Source organism: Leptonychotes weddellii, chromosome 1 (assembly GCF_054177405.1).
Source record: "Leptonychotes weddellii isolate Sample4059 chromosome 1, ASM5417740v2, whole genome shotgun sequence".
Classification (NCBI taxonomy): domain Eukaryota; kingdom Metazoa; phylum Chordata; class Mammalia; order Carnivora; family Phocidae; genus Leptonychotes; species Leptonychotes weddellii.
In genome coordinates this window covers 16,359,360-16,377,512 of record NC_138369.1, presented here as the reverse complement: position 1 = coordinate 16,377,512, position 18,153 = coordinate 16,359,360, and the positions used below count along the sequence as shown (strand labels likewise).

Genomic DNA, 18,153 nt, shown 5'->3' with positions numbered 1-18,153 from the left:
CACCCCTTCCCCCACGCCTTGAGGGGACAGGAGGTGGAGGGAGAGCTGCAGGTGCTAGTTGAGCTCTTGGGAAACTGGGAGGTTTCAAGATAGGAGCTGAGGGAATATGCCACAGTCAGGCCCCACCTCGAGGCTGCCCGCAAGGGCTCCCGAAGGCTGTAGGTGCTCTACAGCAGGAATAGTCAAAAGACAGTCTCCAGCGTCCCGCTCCCCCCCCCCCCCGATATTCTCGCTGCCAAATGAAATCTGGCAGCTTCTGAAAATAGCTCAGCGCTGCAGCAGGCTCTCCGCCCGCCCTTCAGCAGGCTGGCATGCAGCTGGGGGTGGCCGCTGTGGGCAGACGCTGGCGCACGCGGGGCCCGGGGGTGGGTGTCACACACAAGGTGCGCCAGGCGCCCCATAGCTGGTGGCATGAGGAAGCTGCCATGCGTCTGCCTCTCTGTCTGACCTGTCCACGCCCGGCAAGGCCACAGTGGCCCTGGAGCCAGCCCGCATGCTTACTAGGCCTAAGGGGGGGATCACTAGTAGGTGTGAGCAGCTGCCCTTGGGCCACTTTTGTCCACTCGTGTAGACAGAGACACCCAGGAACCAGGAGGAAACGCCAAAATGGTATTTATTACTATCTACATGTAAAACCCAGCAGTGTTTTCCTATCTGATGTGGGCTAGGGTTTCCCAGCCAGCGAGAGAGAGGTCAGGGACCAGGCTGGATGTCAGGCACTTGTCGGGCCCATATCAGGCACTGAGAACCCTGAGGCTACCCGGGGCAGCCGTGGGACTGGGTAAGCTTAGACCAGCAAGGAAGGGATCCTCTCTGTTCCGACTCAGGCCAAAGCTGGGACCCAGAACCAGACCTTCTAAGCATCACTCAGTAGCCCTCCACTGCCTGGAGTCTGACCCAGAGTGTAGAAAGAGATCCCTGATTAATGGGGAGCCCCTGGGTCCTGCCCCCAGCCATCCACTCTCACAAAAGTCCACGAGGAGGCAGCCCCTGCCATCAACCAGGACAAGGTGGAGGATGAACCATTACAGAGAAGCTTTCCTGCCTGGGAACCGGTGAGTGGGTAGGGGCAAGAGAACTGTACTGGCTTGTGTCACAGTGACATTTTCCAAAGTAGAAAAGGGTTAAAAATACCTCCCACCCTCCCCTGAGATGAGAGGCCACTCTTTGGGTAAGGGGTAGTAACAGCATCACTAGGCCCAGGGACCCTGCGGGGAGGGCGCTCCAGGGGCCCTGTGGGATGGGGTTGCAGCAAGATAGGGCTGGACCACCCAGCGAGGCAGGCAAACTGACCATGGGCCTCAGGAGACCAAAGGGAGGGAGCCTGAGAGGGTGGAGCAGTGTGAAGGAGACCAGCCGCCCCAAGGACGCAGAGGCAGACCCCCATTGCCCCTTCTCCCTCCCTTGCTCTCTCACTCAGCATTCACAGACAGCAAGCCGGTCCCTGGTCACCATGGCAACCCATGGCCAGATGCCTTTCCCAGGGCCAGGCCCATCTGTCCACCCTACAGGGCGGTGTCTCCAAGGGAGGAGGGAAGCCCGCCACAACTGCCGGTGGCCTAGAAGTCTAAAGCCATGCCCCAGCGTGCCCAACAGAGCTACGTCTCACTCAGGCTGCTCTGGCCAAAGGCGCTGCAGCTGGGGCAGGTGGCTCCCTAACTCCAGGCCTCCCTCTCTAAGGAGGTTTGGAGTCACGGTCCCCCATCCTGAAGTTCTAAGTGACAAATTAAAACACAACAAAATGATCCTTTTGTTAAAAACAGTGACCCGGGGCGTCAGCACGCTCCTGTCTGTCCCCAGGCTGAGAGGCCCGGCCCATCCAAGGCCCTCATCCAAGGCCCGGCGTGCTACTGGTTGTTGCAGCCCTGGGAGGCTGAGGAACCGTCTGCCTGCTTCTTTCTCCGCTTGTTGAGCAGTCGGTTGTTAGAGGTCTTCAGGTCCTTGATCTGCACCTGGTCGTAGTCCACACGCATGGTTGCCAGGGCACTGGTCATCTCCTCCTGGTGACAGATGTCCGTGGAGGTCAGGACGGACTGGCCTCAAGAGCCATCACCCTCCTGCCTCCAGCCCCTTACTAATGTCAACGAGGGCGGCAACAGCTCTGCTGCCTGAGCGCCCACTGTGCGCCTAGCACTGGGCCATCCCCTTGTGTCCCCTAATCCACACTGTAGTGCTCTGTGGTGGACACTGAGCTTATCCACCAAGGCACAGAAAGTATAGTGACTCCCTGTGACCACACCTAGGGTAAGTAGGTCAGGGACCTGGACCAATGTCACCTGCTAAGAACCACAGGTCTGCAGGGGACACCAACTTGTGGGGCACACAGGGCACTAAAGCCTGAAGATTGGGCCTGGGGTGCCCTGGGGCTCTGAGCTGCTGTCCCCTATGCTGAAACCAGGCTGACCACCCTCCCAGATGTAGATTGTAAGGGGGGTTATGGCCAAAGCCCCTTCCTTCACTGAGCCCCCGGCCCCGAGTCCCAGTGAGCCAGGAGCACCACCCTGAATGTAGTAGTGCGGCCCAGTGCTCTGGGTGCCCCAGCTGGACCCCTGGTGCAGTCTGTGACACCCCGGGCTCTCACCCCAGGGGAGGGGATGATGACCCAGGCTCTTGGTAGCCACCACCCTGGAGTCCCTTTTCCCAAAATCCTGGGAGACTGAGACAGCAACAGCGTCCACCCACCTTGACCTCATCCCAGTGGTCTCTGTCCTCCTGCAGCACGCGGGCCGTGTGGAGTGGGGTCTGTGGCACCACCATTGATTGCTGGAAGGAGCCCCAAACCCTTGGATTAGAACAGGCACTGGAGACGGCCCTGGCTCCCCAGCCCCACCCTCTCTCCTGGTCTCAGATATGGGAAGCAAGGCTCAGGGAGGTGAAGGAGCCGGACTGGAGCAGGGGCAAAGTCAGGCTCTCGGCGGGGTCCTGCTGCGTCTCTGTGGCCTGCACCAGGGCCTCCGGAGCCACCACCCTCCTGCCCACAGCCCCCCCTCCAGCTTGCCACCCTGCCCGCCACAGGACAAGGAGGCACTCACATTGATCCAGGGATGGTTCATGAACTGTGTGATGGTCAGCCTCTCTGTGGGGTCTGTCTTCAGTAGGAGGCGGATCAACTGCTTGGCTGGGGAAGACAGGGGAGTGGGGAGGCTGCAGAGTTCCTCAGAGCCAGTCGCCCCAGTTCTGCATGGGCTCCCGAATTCCTAACCCACAGAAACAGTGAGCTAACAACTGTTTCTTGTTTTAAGCCACCACGTGTTTGGGGGTAACTCGTTAAGCAGCCATGGAGAATGGGTACAGGGCAAATTTGTCTGTGGTCCCCAAAAGGGAAATACTAAGAAGGGGTAGGAGTTAGAGGATGTTTTGAGGAGGCAAGTTTTGAGCCCATTTAGCAGATATAGAAACTGAGGTTCAGAAAGTTTGGGTGACTTGGGGCGCCTGGGTGGCTCAGTCGTTAAGCGTCTGCCTTCGGCTCAGGTCATGATCCCAGGGTCCTGGGATTGAGCCCTGCATCGGGCTCTCTGCTCAGCGGGAAGCCTACTTCTCCCTCTCCCACTCCCCCTGCTTGTGTTCCCTCTATCGCTGTGTCTCTCTCTGTCAAATACATAAATGAAATCTTTAAAAAAAAAAAAAAAGGAAAGTTTGGATGACTTGCCTAGGGTCCCTAGCTGGGAGATGGGATGTGGGATGTCACACACCCAGGATTTGAACACAGGTTGCTTTGACACCAATGTGGTAGGTCCCAGAATGAAGGCTAATGGGGTCCAGCAGAGCAAGCTGGGGCAGAGAGGTTCACTCACCATCTTCAGAAACCTCCGACCACTCAGGATTGGGGAAGCCATACTGTCCTAGGCGGATCCGCCTCTTCATCCCTGGGGAGATGGCCTGGCCCGTGTTGGAGTAGAAGGGCGGGAAGCCACACAGGCTGGGAGAGAGTGGAGGTCATTCGGCACAGGTGTGAGGGCAGCGCCAGGGTGGACCCATTCTCCTCCCCGAATCCCTGACTGGGAAGACAGGCAGCCACCAAGGTAGCCACCTGGGCAAGAAGACCAGCCCTCTGGACTCTGGGCTCATCCTAGGAATGCCATCTGCCCTTGGCAAGGAGAGACCTTCAGGCACCCTGAAAGAGGGGTGTCCCCAGCCTGCATGAAGAATGACCCACTCAAGCCCCTCACCAAGGGTTGGGGGAGAGGAGGCAGAAGTGGGACTGAGGGTAGCAGGGGGCGGTGGTGTAGGAGGCAGAGGCCGTGGTACTCACAGGATGTACATGATGACGCCCAGGGACCACATGTCACATGATTTGTCGTACTTCTCTGGACCCAAGACCTCAGGAGCTACCAGGGCAGAGGGCACAGGAGGGCTCTCAGCCCCAAGGGTCTTGGAGCCCAGACAGGAGCCTGAAGCCTGAGCAAGGTGGGGAGCAGGTACCTGGGTTGGGGGGCGGGGCAAAGCAGACTGGTGTCTGGCACCTTCTGGGAAGGCAGCATGTGTGTGAAGTTGAGGGAGGAAAAACAGCTCCCAGAAAAAATAAACCCACTTTTAGGCTGGGCTGTAAGGAATGATAGCCTCCTAGCTTCTTTGGGCCGCTATCGGCCTTTGGTGAGGGAGGAAGGGGAGGAAGGCCAGTCTGGGATTTGGTGGGGTCCTGCCATAGGCAAGAGGGCCTCCTCCCCCCAGCAGCCCCGTGTCCCTTGTCCCCCTGAATGCACATCCTAGCCCACGGGCAAGGAGGGGCCAGGGCAGGGCTCTGGTTTCTGCTTTCAGCTTGGCTACCATCCCATGGGGCCTTGTTCTTCCCACCTGTGCAATGAGATGGGTAGGCCAGAAGATTTCTGAGCCAAAATACTGCAAAACACGTCCTGGTAAACAGGATACCATTTCGGCTGTCTTGGGGGCTCCCCACTCCTTAAGCAGCTCTCCTGGAAGGTCTCCCCTGAGGGGAAAGACCCTCTGTAATGCGAGTCATCACGCCTCTCGGATAAGGAGCACCTTCAGCAGGGGCTTTTCCAGATCTGGGCTACCTGCTCATAAGGGAGCAAGGAGCTTCTCCAAGGAAGGAAGCATGGGTATGTGACACCCCCAAGTCCTATCCCTGCCCTGGCCTAAGGGACCCTCGCCCTGGAGACAAGGGGCTGGTGCCCTGTATCCTTCTAATGTAATAGGAAAGGCCTGCCTACTTTCTGAATATGAATCCCAGAAAGATAAAAACTGGAGAAAAACAACCGCGGTTGGGCTCCGTCCCAAGCTGATGGCAGCCTTTTATCACGTATATATTTAGAGCTGCTGTGATGTCATTCAGCTCACAGGCCACAGCCAGAATTTTCCTGGATCTATTTTCAAAAGCAGAAGCTGAAGTTTGGGAGAATATTTTTGCAGCCTCCGGCCCCCCACATCACCGCCTCCACGAAGACAGAATCCCTCCCTCCCTCCTTACTGGGCTTTAACCCTTTGGCTTCTGCAACCCACGGGCTGCCCCACACAGCAACAGGGTCCAGTGGGGGTAGGGACGTACAAACCACGTCCCAAGGACTCACCCACGTAATAGGGAGTGTAACAGGGTGTCTGCAGGGCATTTTGGGTGGTCTCCTTGGCAAAGCCAAAGTCAGTGAGCTTGAGTACTGCATCTTTCTCCTTGGACGTGTACAGCAGGTTTTCAGGCTGGGCCAGGAAGATAAAGCATTGGTCTGAAGTTAGGCACCAGGTGGGGGAAGAGTTCCCAAGATGATCTTCAGGCAGACTTCCTTCAGCCCAATCAATTCAGGAGGAACCAGCTCCATCTCATTAAAAAGACCTGGGCCTTGGTCACCAACAATGTAGGTCAAATATGGAGAAGACCAAGGTGGCTGAGAGGTGATGCCTCCTTTCGCAGAAGGGAAACAGAGGCAGGTGTTCAGCCAAAGCTAAGAAGAGCTAAGTACCACAGAGAGCCCAGGAGTAGGAACTTCAGAGCCTGAGTTGGTGATGCTGTCATGAAATACCAAAATGAGGATTCCAGGCAAGGTAGGCAGCTCATGTTGCCAAGCACTTGTCCGGTACCCAACCCAGAACAAGGCAGCAGGGCAGCCCACCTGAGGCCACTCGGGGAGAAGGCCCCTGCCCCTCAGGCCCCAGGCGCTGCACAGAAGCAGTTCTTCCTGGTTGCAAAGCACAGAGAGGCCTAAGAGGAGAGGACAGTGAGGAGGTCTGCATGGAGGAGGCAGCCCTGAAGCTGGTTTTTAATGAATGGGTAGGACCTAGGGCCATGGAGGAAAGGGGGGACCCTCAAGCAGAGCTGGGGTAGAAGGACAGGGTGTTGGATGGAGTTCCAGTTTGGGGCCAGTGAAAGCCTTTTCTCTGGTTCTATTTGAGATTATCCGACCTTGGACTGGGGTGAAAACAGGAAAGCACATTTAGTCTATACAAGGGAGTCACCTCTACAGAAGACTGTTCTCTCCTTGGGGAAAAAAAGGAAGGCAGGGCCAAAATAAAGCAAGGGTTCAGAAGGTGAGTTTGTCGTGGCTCCACGTGTACCCAGAATCAAGGGATAAACGGGCTGGTGGTACTCAGCCAGAGGAGGAACCTGATGCCACAGCTGGGCCCTCAGCAACTCTCGGCCCAGTCTCAGGACGAAACAGGCCTCAGGGTAACGCTCCAGGCCTGGGGCAGCGGGCTCGGGACTCGCAGATTCTGCTCTATGGTGGCTGGCACGTACGTGCGTATGCACGTGGGGTGCCTCACACAGGTCGCGTTTTCCCCATCTGGTCCTGATGACCTCTAGGACCCAGCCCTCCCTACACAGGACATTTGGAGAGCTGAGCCTCCAGAACATGTCTGAAGCCCATCCACTGAAAGGGCAAGCAGGCCCAGGAACTGGGACTACCTCTGCTCGTTCCTCCTTGCCTCCCAGCTAACGGCTTCTTTCCCTGAAAATGCTGGCATTGGGGGCGCCTAGGTGGCTCAGTCGGTTGAGCCTTTGACTCTTGATTTCAGCTCAGGCCATGATCTCAGGCTCCTGGGATGGCTCCGTGCTCAGCGGGGAGTCTGCTTGAAGGACTGTCTCCCTCTGCCCACCCCCTCACCCTCTCTCTCTCTCTCAAATAAATAAATAAATCTTTAAAATAAAAAAAATCCTCGCTGAAAGAATGAATGAATGAATACCGGTGTGGCGTCTGCGCAGGCTTAGGCAAGACACAATCTCTCTGAGACTTGTTTTCCTCATCTGTAGAATGGGTAATGGCAACGATCCCACAGGGTTATGTGAGGATTAAACAAGATGCTTGTCAGGGCCTACTGACTTGAGGTAGGCACTCAGTTGTTCTAAAGCCTATTGGGATTACACAGTGTTTGAAAGAAACAAGGAGACCCATCTGGCTAGGGCAGGATGAGTATGCTGGAACCATGGGAGAAGTGGCTGAGAAGAGCAGTCTGGGCTAGGGGACAGAGGCCTTGAATGCCAATCAAGGAAACTTGCCTCCATCTAGTGGGTGCTGGGAGCCACTGGGGGTTGTGTACTCCCTTCTCTGGTCCCCTAACCTTGAGCCTCACCTTGACATCTCGGTGCGCGATGTTCTGGCTGTGCAGGAACTGGATGGCAGTGCCGATATCCCGCATGATCTCTGCAGCTTCTGCAGACACAGACAGAGGAAGGGCCAGTGATGCCAGGCCAAGGTCGGGTAGCCTGGGGCTTCCACCCAATCATCCCCCCTGGAACAGCACAAGATGGTGAGAGCAGTCCTGCTACCCAGGACCCATCCTATACCCCCACCCCAGTCATCCTAATTTCCTCTGGGGATGTCACAGCCCACCTGGACCTCTTTCCTCAGGCCTGGGCCACCTCTTCCCAGCTCAAGTGTTGGTTGGTACCAAGAGGCTTTGAAGCCTCCATCCCAAGGCCATGGACAGTCCATCTCTGACAAGGTGTTATGAACTCATAGAACTCCTTGGGGTATGGACACTCTGTCCCATCCTCTCTTGTTCAGTGGGGGAGACTGAGGCATAGAGAGGAGCAGGGCCTTGCCCAGCATCACACAGCAACTCTGTGCGGCCCGTCTCAAACCAAATGCCCCCTCTGGTCCTGCTGTACACACCTACCTCTCTCGGTGAAAGCCTGGTCGCCACGCTCCTGAATCCGGCTGAAGAGCTCACCACCTTCCATGCTAGAAGAGAAAGTGACTAGAAGCAGGGCCCCCTGAATCAGGTGTCAGCCTGCTCCTGGCCTGAATCATGGGCCCAGAGCTTAGGCCCGGCCACCCTGCCCCTGGGAAGTGGTTACGGGCAGCCTCCCTGTGCCCTGCAGAACCTGGTGCATAGGAGGCCATCAGCTTGGGTGGGTTGATCTGGACTCTTAGAACTAGGGTAGGCTCAGGTCCTCAGATCATTGCGGGGGGGGGGGGGGCTTGTATTCCCACGGGGCTGCCCCCACCTGGCTGAGCCTTGGGCAGCCCAACCCTCATCCAAGTCTCAGTTCCCTCAAATAAGGGAGGAGATGTCAATTGTCATCATCATCACCACTGTTTTCTGAACACCTACAGCGCTATGTGACCCTGGCCTGGTCCCTTTACCTCTCTGCGCCTCAGCTTCCTCCTTTGTAAAATGGGATTTAGAGCACCAGTGTCACAGAGTTGTGCAAACTGAGTAAGCAGTACGCGTGGAGCCCTGAGAATGGAGTCAGGTACAGGGCGAATAGCACGTTAACATCTTCCTCCACGTCTTATGTGGCAGTTACAGAAATTCAGAGAGGTTAAGAGCTACCCAAAATCACAGTTAGTTGGTGGTAGAGCCAGGATCTGAACCTCAAATCTGACTCAAGGGCTGCTAACCTATAGGATGAGGGCTGCTTAAAGGTGGATGGGGAGGAGCTTGAGGTCCAGACACGAGACCCAGCATCTGAGGAAGGCTAGGGCTGAGCCACAGTGCTGTTGGGAGAAGCCCAAGGTAGAAGAGGCCGCTGGCTCCTGGATTACCCCGTGGTCTCCTGGGACCACGGGAGCCCAAACCCAGGTAGGAAGGAGAAGGTGGAGGTGACAGTGTGTGTCCTGCTCCTCCCAAGGTAGGAGGCTTTGAAGCCTCCATCTCAAAGCAATGGACAGTCCATCTCTGACAAGGTGTTATGAATTCATAGAACTCCTTGGGGCATGGACACTCTGTCCCATCCTCTCTTTTTTTTTTTTTTTTAAAGATTTTATTTATTTATTTGACAGAGAGAGAAACATAGGGAGAGAGGGAACACAAGCAGGGGCAGAGGGAGAGGGAGAAGCAGGCTGCCCGCCGAGCAGGGAGCCCGATTCGGGGCTCGATCCCAGGACCCTGGGATCATGACCTGAGCCGAAGGCAGACGCTTAACGACTGAGCCACCCAGGCACCCCTGTCCCACCCTCTCTTGTTCAGCGGGGGAGACTGAGGCATAGAGAGGAGCAGGGCCTTGCCCAGCATCACATGCTCAGGGCTCGGCTGCCTTCTCTGACCCCTCTTCCAGCCCCTCCTCACAGAGTGACAGCACACCCACGGAGGCCATATTGGAGCCCCTGGAGTTCCCTTCCCACACAGACGGAACGGCCTTGTGGCCAGCTGCACAGCTCCATGGGCAAGGCCTGCAACTGCCCTCCATTACTCCTCAGGGGCTGGGGTGCCTCCCGCAGCTGCTATCTTGAGAGCGGAGAGGGCCCCTAGAAGAAGGGTGGGAGCCTGGGGGCCACAGGAGTACCGATGAGGCCCCGACGCAGGGTGGGCCAGCATACCACTCCATGACGATGAGGAGACAGCGCTTGCCATGGTGCATGTTCTCATACACGTCCAGGATGCGCACAATGTGAGGGCCCCCCGAGGTCTGCCAGTGGTGGTCCACCTCCTGCCGGGCCTTGGGGCTGTCATACAGGAGCTGAGGGCAGGTAGGCACAGACAGCATGAGGCACACAGCCCACTTCCCCAGCAGCCCCCCACTAGTGTCACCGCCCTCACGTGGCAGACAAGAATATGTAAGCTCAGAGAGGCCTGTGACCTGCCCAAGCTTGCCCAGCTTATGGAGGGCAGAATGAGGATTCAAATCCAGGTCTCTCTGACTTGTGGTCCAATGACCACAAGAAAGCCCTGAGAGGTGGCTGACAATTGGAAAGGCTCAGAGGCTGCTTACAGAAGCCCTGCCTCCCTTCTTGGGGGCTGCAAGTCAAGTGGCAGTTGCGCGGGCTTTGTAGACAAATCACACATCAGATGTGAGACCCCAGGCCAGGGGCCACACATCCCTGGAACTGCATTTTTCCAATGGGATGGCATAAGAGTTGTAGACCCAGAGGTAGAGTCTGGGGGCAGGAGGGACCCTAGCTGAAGGAGGTGACAGCCTGGTCGGGTGAGGCCTGGGTTTGGGGCTGAATTCCTCCAGTGACTCAGTATGACCTCAGGTGAACATTCACAGCTCCAAGCCACAGCCCACAACTCCGTAAAATGGAGTCATAACGGAGCCATCCCCACAGGATGCATCACGGCAAGGCACGCAGTGGGTGCGCGGGCATCAGGATCCCTGCTCAGGTTAACTCAGCCCTAGGCTATGGCCGCCAACCAGAAGGCCAATCACCAGAAACGAGCAAGGCCCCAGAGGTCCTGCTCAGAGGAGGAGGTGTAGGGGAGGAAAAGTCAGCATGCAGGGTGAGGTGGTCCAGAATGCGGACAGCAGGACAAGCCATCCTCCCACAGCGCTGCTCACCTGAGACCCCGCCCCATTTGTTTTCTAGTTGATCAGGGTTGAGGACCAGGGTCAGAACTCAAGCCTGGGGCTCAGAGCAGCTTCATCTTGCTCAGCCCCCACAGGACCCTGGGCCATTCCTGGCCTTGGTCTCCTCGTCTGCAGGATGGTTTCCCCTCTGCCAGGGCACTGTGTGGGGCAGACTCTGGGACCAAGCTCTCTAGGCAGAGGTAGACTGAGGCACGGAGGAAGTCAGCAGGTTCTCGCATCTGCTGCCCCGTGGCTGTTCCTCCATCTCTGGAGCTGCTCACCTTGACCCTAGCCTGGGGGTGAAAGAAGCCGGGCAAGTCCCTCCACCAGTTTTGGGGGTCCCTGCTCCATTAAGCAGTCCAGGATGGGGGTGTGCATAGAGGCTGCTGTGGACAGACTCCCAGCCTGGAAACCATGAGTCCCTTGCTCATGCTGCCCTTGCCTCCCAGAACATCCTCAGCTCCGTGACCACACAGCTCCTGAGCACCAGCTTCTTGCTCACGGTGCTGGGGGCAGGGGCTCAGTCACCCCCACTCACCACACCAGCTCACCCCCACTGTGGCTCTAGCCAGGGGTCCCCCAGTCTTTAGCCACAGGACCCAAGATGCACCATCCTCCCTCCCTGCTCTGTCTCTTCTGCACCCTTTTCTGCATGGCCTCCCTACACTTCTCCCTGCCCCCCTGCCATCTCCTCCCCAGTCTGGCCTGACTCTCCAGGCTGGCTCCTGGATCCCCTCCTCACTCCGCCCTGCTCCTGGCATCTCACCCCTACACCCGAGTCCTCTCTCTCCTCTCAAAAACTCCCAAGTACACAGCTGGAAACCTCCCAGTGGGGTCCCAAGCCCCACCTATCCTTGTCCCCACTCTTTAAATCCCCACCCCCATTCCTCCAAATAATGGCTACCTCCTCCCCTGGCCTTCAGGCTTGTCTTGCTCTCATTGCCTGCTATCCCTTGCCCCCAGCCCTTCCCATTCTTGTCAGAATGATGTACTTGCTGACCCGAACAGCCCTCACTCTGCCTATTCCACGTACACTCTTGCCCTTCTCCTTCTCCATTGGGTCAACGCCCTCTTTTTGAGGAAGCTTCTGGGCTCAGTTCAGATGTCCCCTCCTCTGGAAAGACCTCCCAGCACCTCCCCTCTAGGGTTTTTGCCTCTATACCTCCCACCAGGCTGAAGGCAGCTTTAGGGCAAATCAGGGCAGGTTGGCCTGCAGGTTCCTGGCTAGGGCCGGCAGAAAACACTGGGCTCCTGAACAAACAAAGGGTGGGAGGGTGGACATGGTGCTAGAAGGAAGGTGTGGGAGGGAGAGGAGGAGGGGAGTGTATGGCCAAGGAGGGCCCCAAAGGCCTTATGGCCTGGGCCTGTGCCCTGTCTTTGCTGAGGTGGAGAAGCAGGTGGAGCTGCCCTGAGCTGGAACCTCCGAATGCCCCCCACCCGACTTAGTCCATATTTAGGAACCCATTTCCCACATGGATTAAAATTGTCCTTTTCTGAGTGCCAAGACCCTAAGAACAGGCACAGGGGTGGGGAGAGGGCTGCCCCCAGAAAACACAGTAAATGTCCCCACTGGCCTCCCTGCAGGGGAGATCACAGGGGCCAGAGCCCAGGCCCAGCTGCCAAGAAACCTCCTGGGCTGTCACTCTTGATCCCTCAGGTTGGCCCTGAGTGTGGCCCCAAACCTCCTAAGCCTCAGTTTCCTCATCTGCCTTCTCCATAGCCAGAGCCTTCTCCTCTTCCAGGAGTCCCCCCAGTATCACCTCCTCTCAGAAGCCCTCCCTGACCACCCTGACTGAAGAGGACCTCAAGGATCCCTCATTCTCCCTTCAACTCTTCTTTACATATATATATATATGTGTGTGTGTTTGTGTGTGTTGTTGGTTGAGGTACACTTCACGTACAGTAAAATGCACACGTCTCAAGAGTCCAGCTCAATGAGTTTTGACAGCTGCACACCCCGCCATGACCCACACCCCCAGCAAGACAGAAACACTTCCAGCTTCCCAGCGAGCTCCCGCATCATCGCCCTTTTTACCTCCCTCCTGTGCAGTGCCGGCTCACAACCTACAATTAGTGTTCCTTTGATAACTCTTTAAACAAACACACGCATACAAGTATTGCACTTTCAATGTACTTGGCTCTGTTCTGAACACTTCATAAATATTAGGAGCAAGGGGCTTCATTATCCCCGTTCCTTAGCTGAGAAATGGAGGCACAGCAAGGGGAACTAACTGGTCCCAGACCACGTGGCTGGTGCCCCAGCCAGGCTGGAGGGAAACAGAGGCCCAGAGAGGCAAAGGAAGGGCAAGGGCACCGCCAGCCTGCCTGGTCATCCCTGGGTCCCAGTACTGGGCCTGGCACAGAGCACTGGCTGATGTAATATTTGTAGATTTATGGAACAAATCTATGAAGTGGGGTTAAGAGGAAGAAACACTCACAACCCATCATGAGGACAGAATAAGATTAAATTGAGGAAGACCTAGGAAGGCTCAACAACGAGAGACATGACAACCTGGCCGACCTTGCTCCCCACTCCACCTCACCCACCCTCCCTGGTGAACCAGACTTTACCTCCTCTCCCAAGGAGCCCATCCTGACTGCTCCAGCCCACAAGGCCATTGCTATAAATGGCAATTCGTTGGCTTCATTCACACAGGTACATGAGTGCACACAACCCTTCATAAAAGATGTCCCCAAGCAAGAGCCCCATTTTCCCAGGCATGGAAATGAGCACAGGGCTAGGAGATAGGAGGCTCAGATTCTACTCTCACTCTCAGTGTGACCTTCGGTGGCTCCTTTGCCTCTCTGGGCCTCTGTTTCTCTAATGTTGAGCTACAGTGCTTGAGCTAGATTGGAGGAACAGAAACCTCTGGTCAGGGGCTCCTTGCAAAGTAACTACTGTAGCCCCCCTCCCCCATCACCGCCCCCATGGAGCAGTCCCTGAGGCTCCACAGACCCATATCCAAATTCCTGAAACAGATGGGCGCCACCTGGTTCCCAGTCACAGCTGGGAAGAAAAGAAGATGGCATAGCCTTCTGACGAGCCAATTTGGCAGACCCCACCCTAACCTCACTCCCACCGCATGTCCCCTGGGCCCCCTAGGGGTCCACCAAAGCTGAGGGTCTGTGATGGCTCCTGGGCAGCTCCATGAAGCGCCCAGCAGGTACCCACACACCCATGAGGCAGAACCCTGGCTTTCTCCCAAGGGAGGGGCTCCTGGCTGTACTGAGGTGTGGGCCCCCAGTGAAGTTAGATGAACATCGAATCTGAGATGACATTTCTTTGAACAAACGACACTGCTCTAGCCTCAGGCTTTGACGAAGCAGGTTCAACCTCTCCCTTCTCCCTCGCTCTCCTTTGACAAATTCTCCAAGCTGCCCCCAGAGCCTACAGCCGAATGGCCGAGACCCCTGGCAACCCCGCCAGTGGACCCCAACAAAGGTTGAGGCCGAGGGGCCCATGGGCGCCCCCCGCCAGCAGCACCAGGCAGAATGGGAGGCTCAGGACTAGCCAGGCCCCCTCCCTCCCTGCATGCTGCATCCTGCCCCACCCAAGGACAGGCTTCACATGTGGATGGAGGAGCTCCCCAGTCCAGGAGCGGGGAAAGCGAGAGCAACACTGGACTGGAAAACAATCTGCAGTTTACAAAACAGTCTCCCCCCTCATCTCATGGGAATGCTGGCACCGCCCTGTGAGGTGAGCCGGGCGGGGCTGGCAACCCCAGTTTACAGACTGAGGAAAGAGAGGTTCAGGAAGATGAAGTCACAGCCCTGGGGCCACCAAGCCGGAGTGTGGCAAGACTGAACAAGGAGAAGAAGGGACTTTTAAGAGAGTGTCCAGACAACCCCTCCCTGAGGGGAAATGAGAGGATGGGGTGGCACCAACCAAAACTACCGCTACAGGCCTCGGGAGACCTGCTCTGGAATGAACGTGTGCACAGGTGTGGGTGCGCAGGGGGTGGGGTGCACAGGAACATGGACACAGGCAGGTATAGGGGTGTGTCCTGGGGGTGCATGGGTATAGGGAGCATGGGGGTGGGGGCCGTGGGCATGCATGTCTCCTACCCCTGCAATAGTGACTCTGAACCCCCAGAGAGTGGGACCCATCCATCTGTCCATTCATTCATCCAGTATTTTCTCTCTCTCCGGTGCCTACCAGAGTACTGGACACAGAGAGGCGCCCAAGAAAGACTGGCGGTCTTGCTGCCACCACTCACCCTGTGACCGCCTTGCCCAAGCCCAGACCCCTCCACCCAGACCTCCTCTCCCACTGAGGCCCTGTCTCCTGCATCACCTCACATTGCCCAGAGCTGTAAAAGCACTCCATCCGCTTTCCTAGAGCATCACATGGAACTGGGATGTCTGTGGCGGCTCTGTGAGGACACAGCTTTGGGACAAGCCCCCAACACCCTACTCCAGCCACCTCCCAGCCCCAGAAGGGCCACCTACCCAGGCCCTTATGTTCACCCATGTGTCTAGTGTCCACATCCAGCTAACCCCAGGGCCGGGCTCTTCTCAAGTAAAAAGTGTTCACAGTCTCCCCATCTGTCTCACACACAGGAGGCCCCCAGGCCACCAGCCTGGACAGGCAGCCTCCCCTCACCCAACCTCCATACTCCCAGCCAATTAACCTGCAGCCCAGGCCAAGCTGCTCTGTGGCCACTGTGGGAACACCCACTCCTTCCGGGGGAAGAGAGCTGGCTTGCAATCTCTCCCATCAGTAAAGCACTAACAAATGAAGAAATATTTACTCCAGATTTCATGACAACCCACAGCCTGAGAGACATCATCCTTACAGCAAAGAGAACCTCCTGGAGGCCAGGCATCCAGGTGCTCTCACTGCCCAGTGAGCCATTCTAAGTCTCATTATTTCCACTGCTCTACTCATTGACAACAGGAGTTCAGGCATTTTATAACCCTAAAAGCATGACTAAAACAAAAAACGTCAGATTCTCTTTAGAATACAGAGAAAAATAAAATGTACCAGAAACCCATGTAAGCTCATAACTGTAATTGAGGACATCTTTTAATTCTGAGCTTCCTGGGAGTCTTGGCAAAGAAGGAAACCAGATAGGTTCTGCTGCTTTTATCACCCCATGAAGAGAAGCACAGACATTCATTGAACTTTTTCCAAGACCAAATTCTTTTTTTTTTTAAGATTTTATTTATTTATTTACTTATTTATTTGAGAGAAAAAACACAAGCGGTGGGGGCGGGGGGGGGTTGGGGGACGGCAGAGAGAGAGGGAGAAGCAGGCTCCCCCCTGAGCAAGGAGCCGGATACGGAACTCGATCCCAGCACCCTGGGATCGTGACCTGAGCCCAAGGCAGATGCGTAACCACTTAACTGGCTGAGCCACCCAGGAGCCCCTCAAGACCAAATTCTCAAAGGGATTTAACATCAGACCTTACATGAGGGAAAAGTATAACATTCCGACAACACCTTCAATAATAATTTTGCAAGATACAGAAGGATTCGCATGAACTTATCTGATACAAATTCCCTCCTAAAAATTGAGGCCGGCACGTGGCATGGTAGCCTGGCACGACCACCAGCAGCCCGAGGTAACATCGACAGACCCTCTACTTTCTGGGGATTCCAGCTTTGTCCTGTGCCAGAGTACAGAGAAGAGAGAGGCGGAAGGACCGGTATGTCCCCCCACGACACCCCTTCTCCCACGTGGGGGCCTCATCCCAGCCTCAGGCAAGGGCAGCCCAGAACACTGAAGAGCTGCATTTCTGGGCTCTCGATTGCATTGTGGTGCACCCATTCAATGCCAAACACTCAGGCAGCAGAACTGAATGGAATGGTATAGGAAAATACAGGTCTTCAACTCCCATTTTGTTCGTTGTGGGAAACCTCTATTCTCCAGAGAGAGGTCATGGGTAAGAAAAAGCCCTTTGAACCTACCACGCTCCCTCCTTGACAAGAGCATTCAACTCAGCCATGTCTAAGGTCCCTTCGGGCTCCCAGTTCTGATTATTTAGGATTATTTTTCCCATTAGACAGAGCTCTGCTTTTATGAGAGACACACCACTGGAGAAGCTCAATTCATTTTATAGCCAGCTGTTGAGACCACTCCTGCCTTGTGCGGCTAGCACCAGTGAGGGGTTCCAACACACTTCACCCTGGCCCCTGGCCGGCCCCTGATCCTCACGAGCTGCTCTGTCCACTCAGAGCCGAGGCCACAGCCTTAGGGATGGGACGGTATAGATTGACCTCAAGTCCAGGATTCAGGCCTTCTGGCCTCAGTGTCTCCTTATAAAGCCAGGGCCGTGCCCCCCGCCCACCACCAACCCCACCCCATCCGAGGGCGCCAGTGCTGTTTAGAGAGCTGCTGACCGTGTCAAGTCTAACTTTTTCGCCACAGTTTCGAATGAGAGCCTCTGACATGTGCCACTATTCTCACACACACTCATTTCCCCAGCTTTTGTAGCTCATTAAAGGAGCTAATGGAACCAATTTTGCAGCTATGGATTAGCTGGCCTCGTGCCAGATCAGACCTCACTTCATTAAGTTCTGGCCGTACCCTGGCCTCCGGCTTGCCCTGTCCATTCACCTCTCCTCCTCAGAGGCTAAGTTCCAGGGAGGTCAGCTCACATGATACCACTGACCCCGAATGCCCAGGCCCCAGCTGGGTGCTCAGGGACTGAGAGCGTCAGATCCGTTTTAGCCGCCCCTTCATGACAGCTATCTCTCCCTGGTTCTCGGCCAGTGGTGTGTTGGCCACGGCATCTGATCACAGACACCACCTCATTCAGTGCTCACCATATCCTGAGAAGAGCCAGGATCATCCTTTTAACTGTGGGGAAACTACGACTCCGAGAGGTTAAGTGGTTTGTCCAAAGTCACACACCGGGGCAGTGAGAGTCAGGACTTGAACCCATCTGTTGGCTTCTAGGCAGTGGGGACCACGCCGATAGCTGCTTTGCTCCTTTTGTGTGTGGGGTTTGGCCCCACACCTGGGGATCTAGACGAGGCTCTGCCACTTGGTGGCTATTATAACAGTGGCCCAGGAGACTGAGGCTCAGGGAGGTTTTGTGGCTTCTCGGGGTCTCACGGCTCACACATGGCCACCTCTGCATCCGGGAGTCTTTGGGAACCAAGATTCATCCCTCATGCCTAGGGAGGCCTGCCCATTTTATAGATCCCTCCCCCACTTCTGCCAATGTTTACTGGCCCTGCCTGAGGGCTAGGCCCAGAGCTGGGGCCGGGAATGCAGCCGTGGGCACTCTGTCCCCAAGGATTTGGGGGTCTATGGATGATTTACTGCCAATCAGAGTGCTTGATGAGGATGTAAGCCCTAGGGAACTGGTCCTGGCTCCTTCTCTCCCTCTTCTTTTCTTTCTAGAGCCAGAACCTGGCAGAGCAGACAAGACGGGGAAGCCCAGCCAAGGGAGCCCAGGAAGAAGAGGAGCCCCCAAACAACCCCCTTCCAGGCCAAGGCCAGAGCACCTGATGGCAGGGGGTGGAGC

At 56.1% G+C, this 18,153-nt stretch overlaps 1 protein-coding gene across 1 annotated transcript in view; it reads right to left on the bottom strand.

The window, feature by feature from the left end:
* Positions 1-595: 595 nt before the first annotated feature.
* The window catches only part of MAPKAPK3 (MAPK activated protein kinase 3), a 26,521-nt gene continuing 8,963 nt past the window's right edge, over positions 596-18,153 (bottom strand). Inside the window, exons 3-11 of the mRNA XM_081818550.1 lie at positions 9,711-9,850; positions 8,065-8,129; positions 7,519-7,598; positions 5,529-5,652; positions 4,253-4,328; positions 3,795-3,919; positions 3,033-3,118; positions 2,683-2,763; positions 596-2,000 (exon numbers count right to left, since the gene is read on the bottom strand). Coding sequence (XP_081674676.1) covers positions 1,848-2,000; positions 2,683-2,763; positions 3,033-3,118; positions 3,795-3,919; positions 4,253-4,328; positions 5,529-5,652; positions 7,519-7,598; positions 8,065-8,129; positions 9,711-9,850 — 930 coding nt within the window. The 3' untranslated portion in view covers positions 596-1,847. The remainder of the gene's footprint in view (positions 2,001-2,682; positions 2,764-3,032; positions 3,119-3,794; positions 3,920-4,252; positions 4,329-5,528; positions 5,653-7,518; positions 7,599-8,064; positions 8,130-9,710; positions 9,851-18,153) is intronic.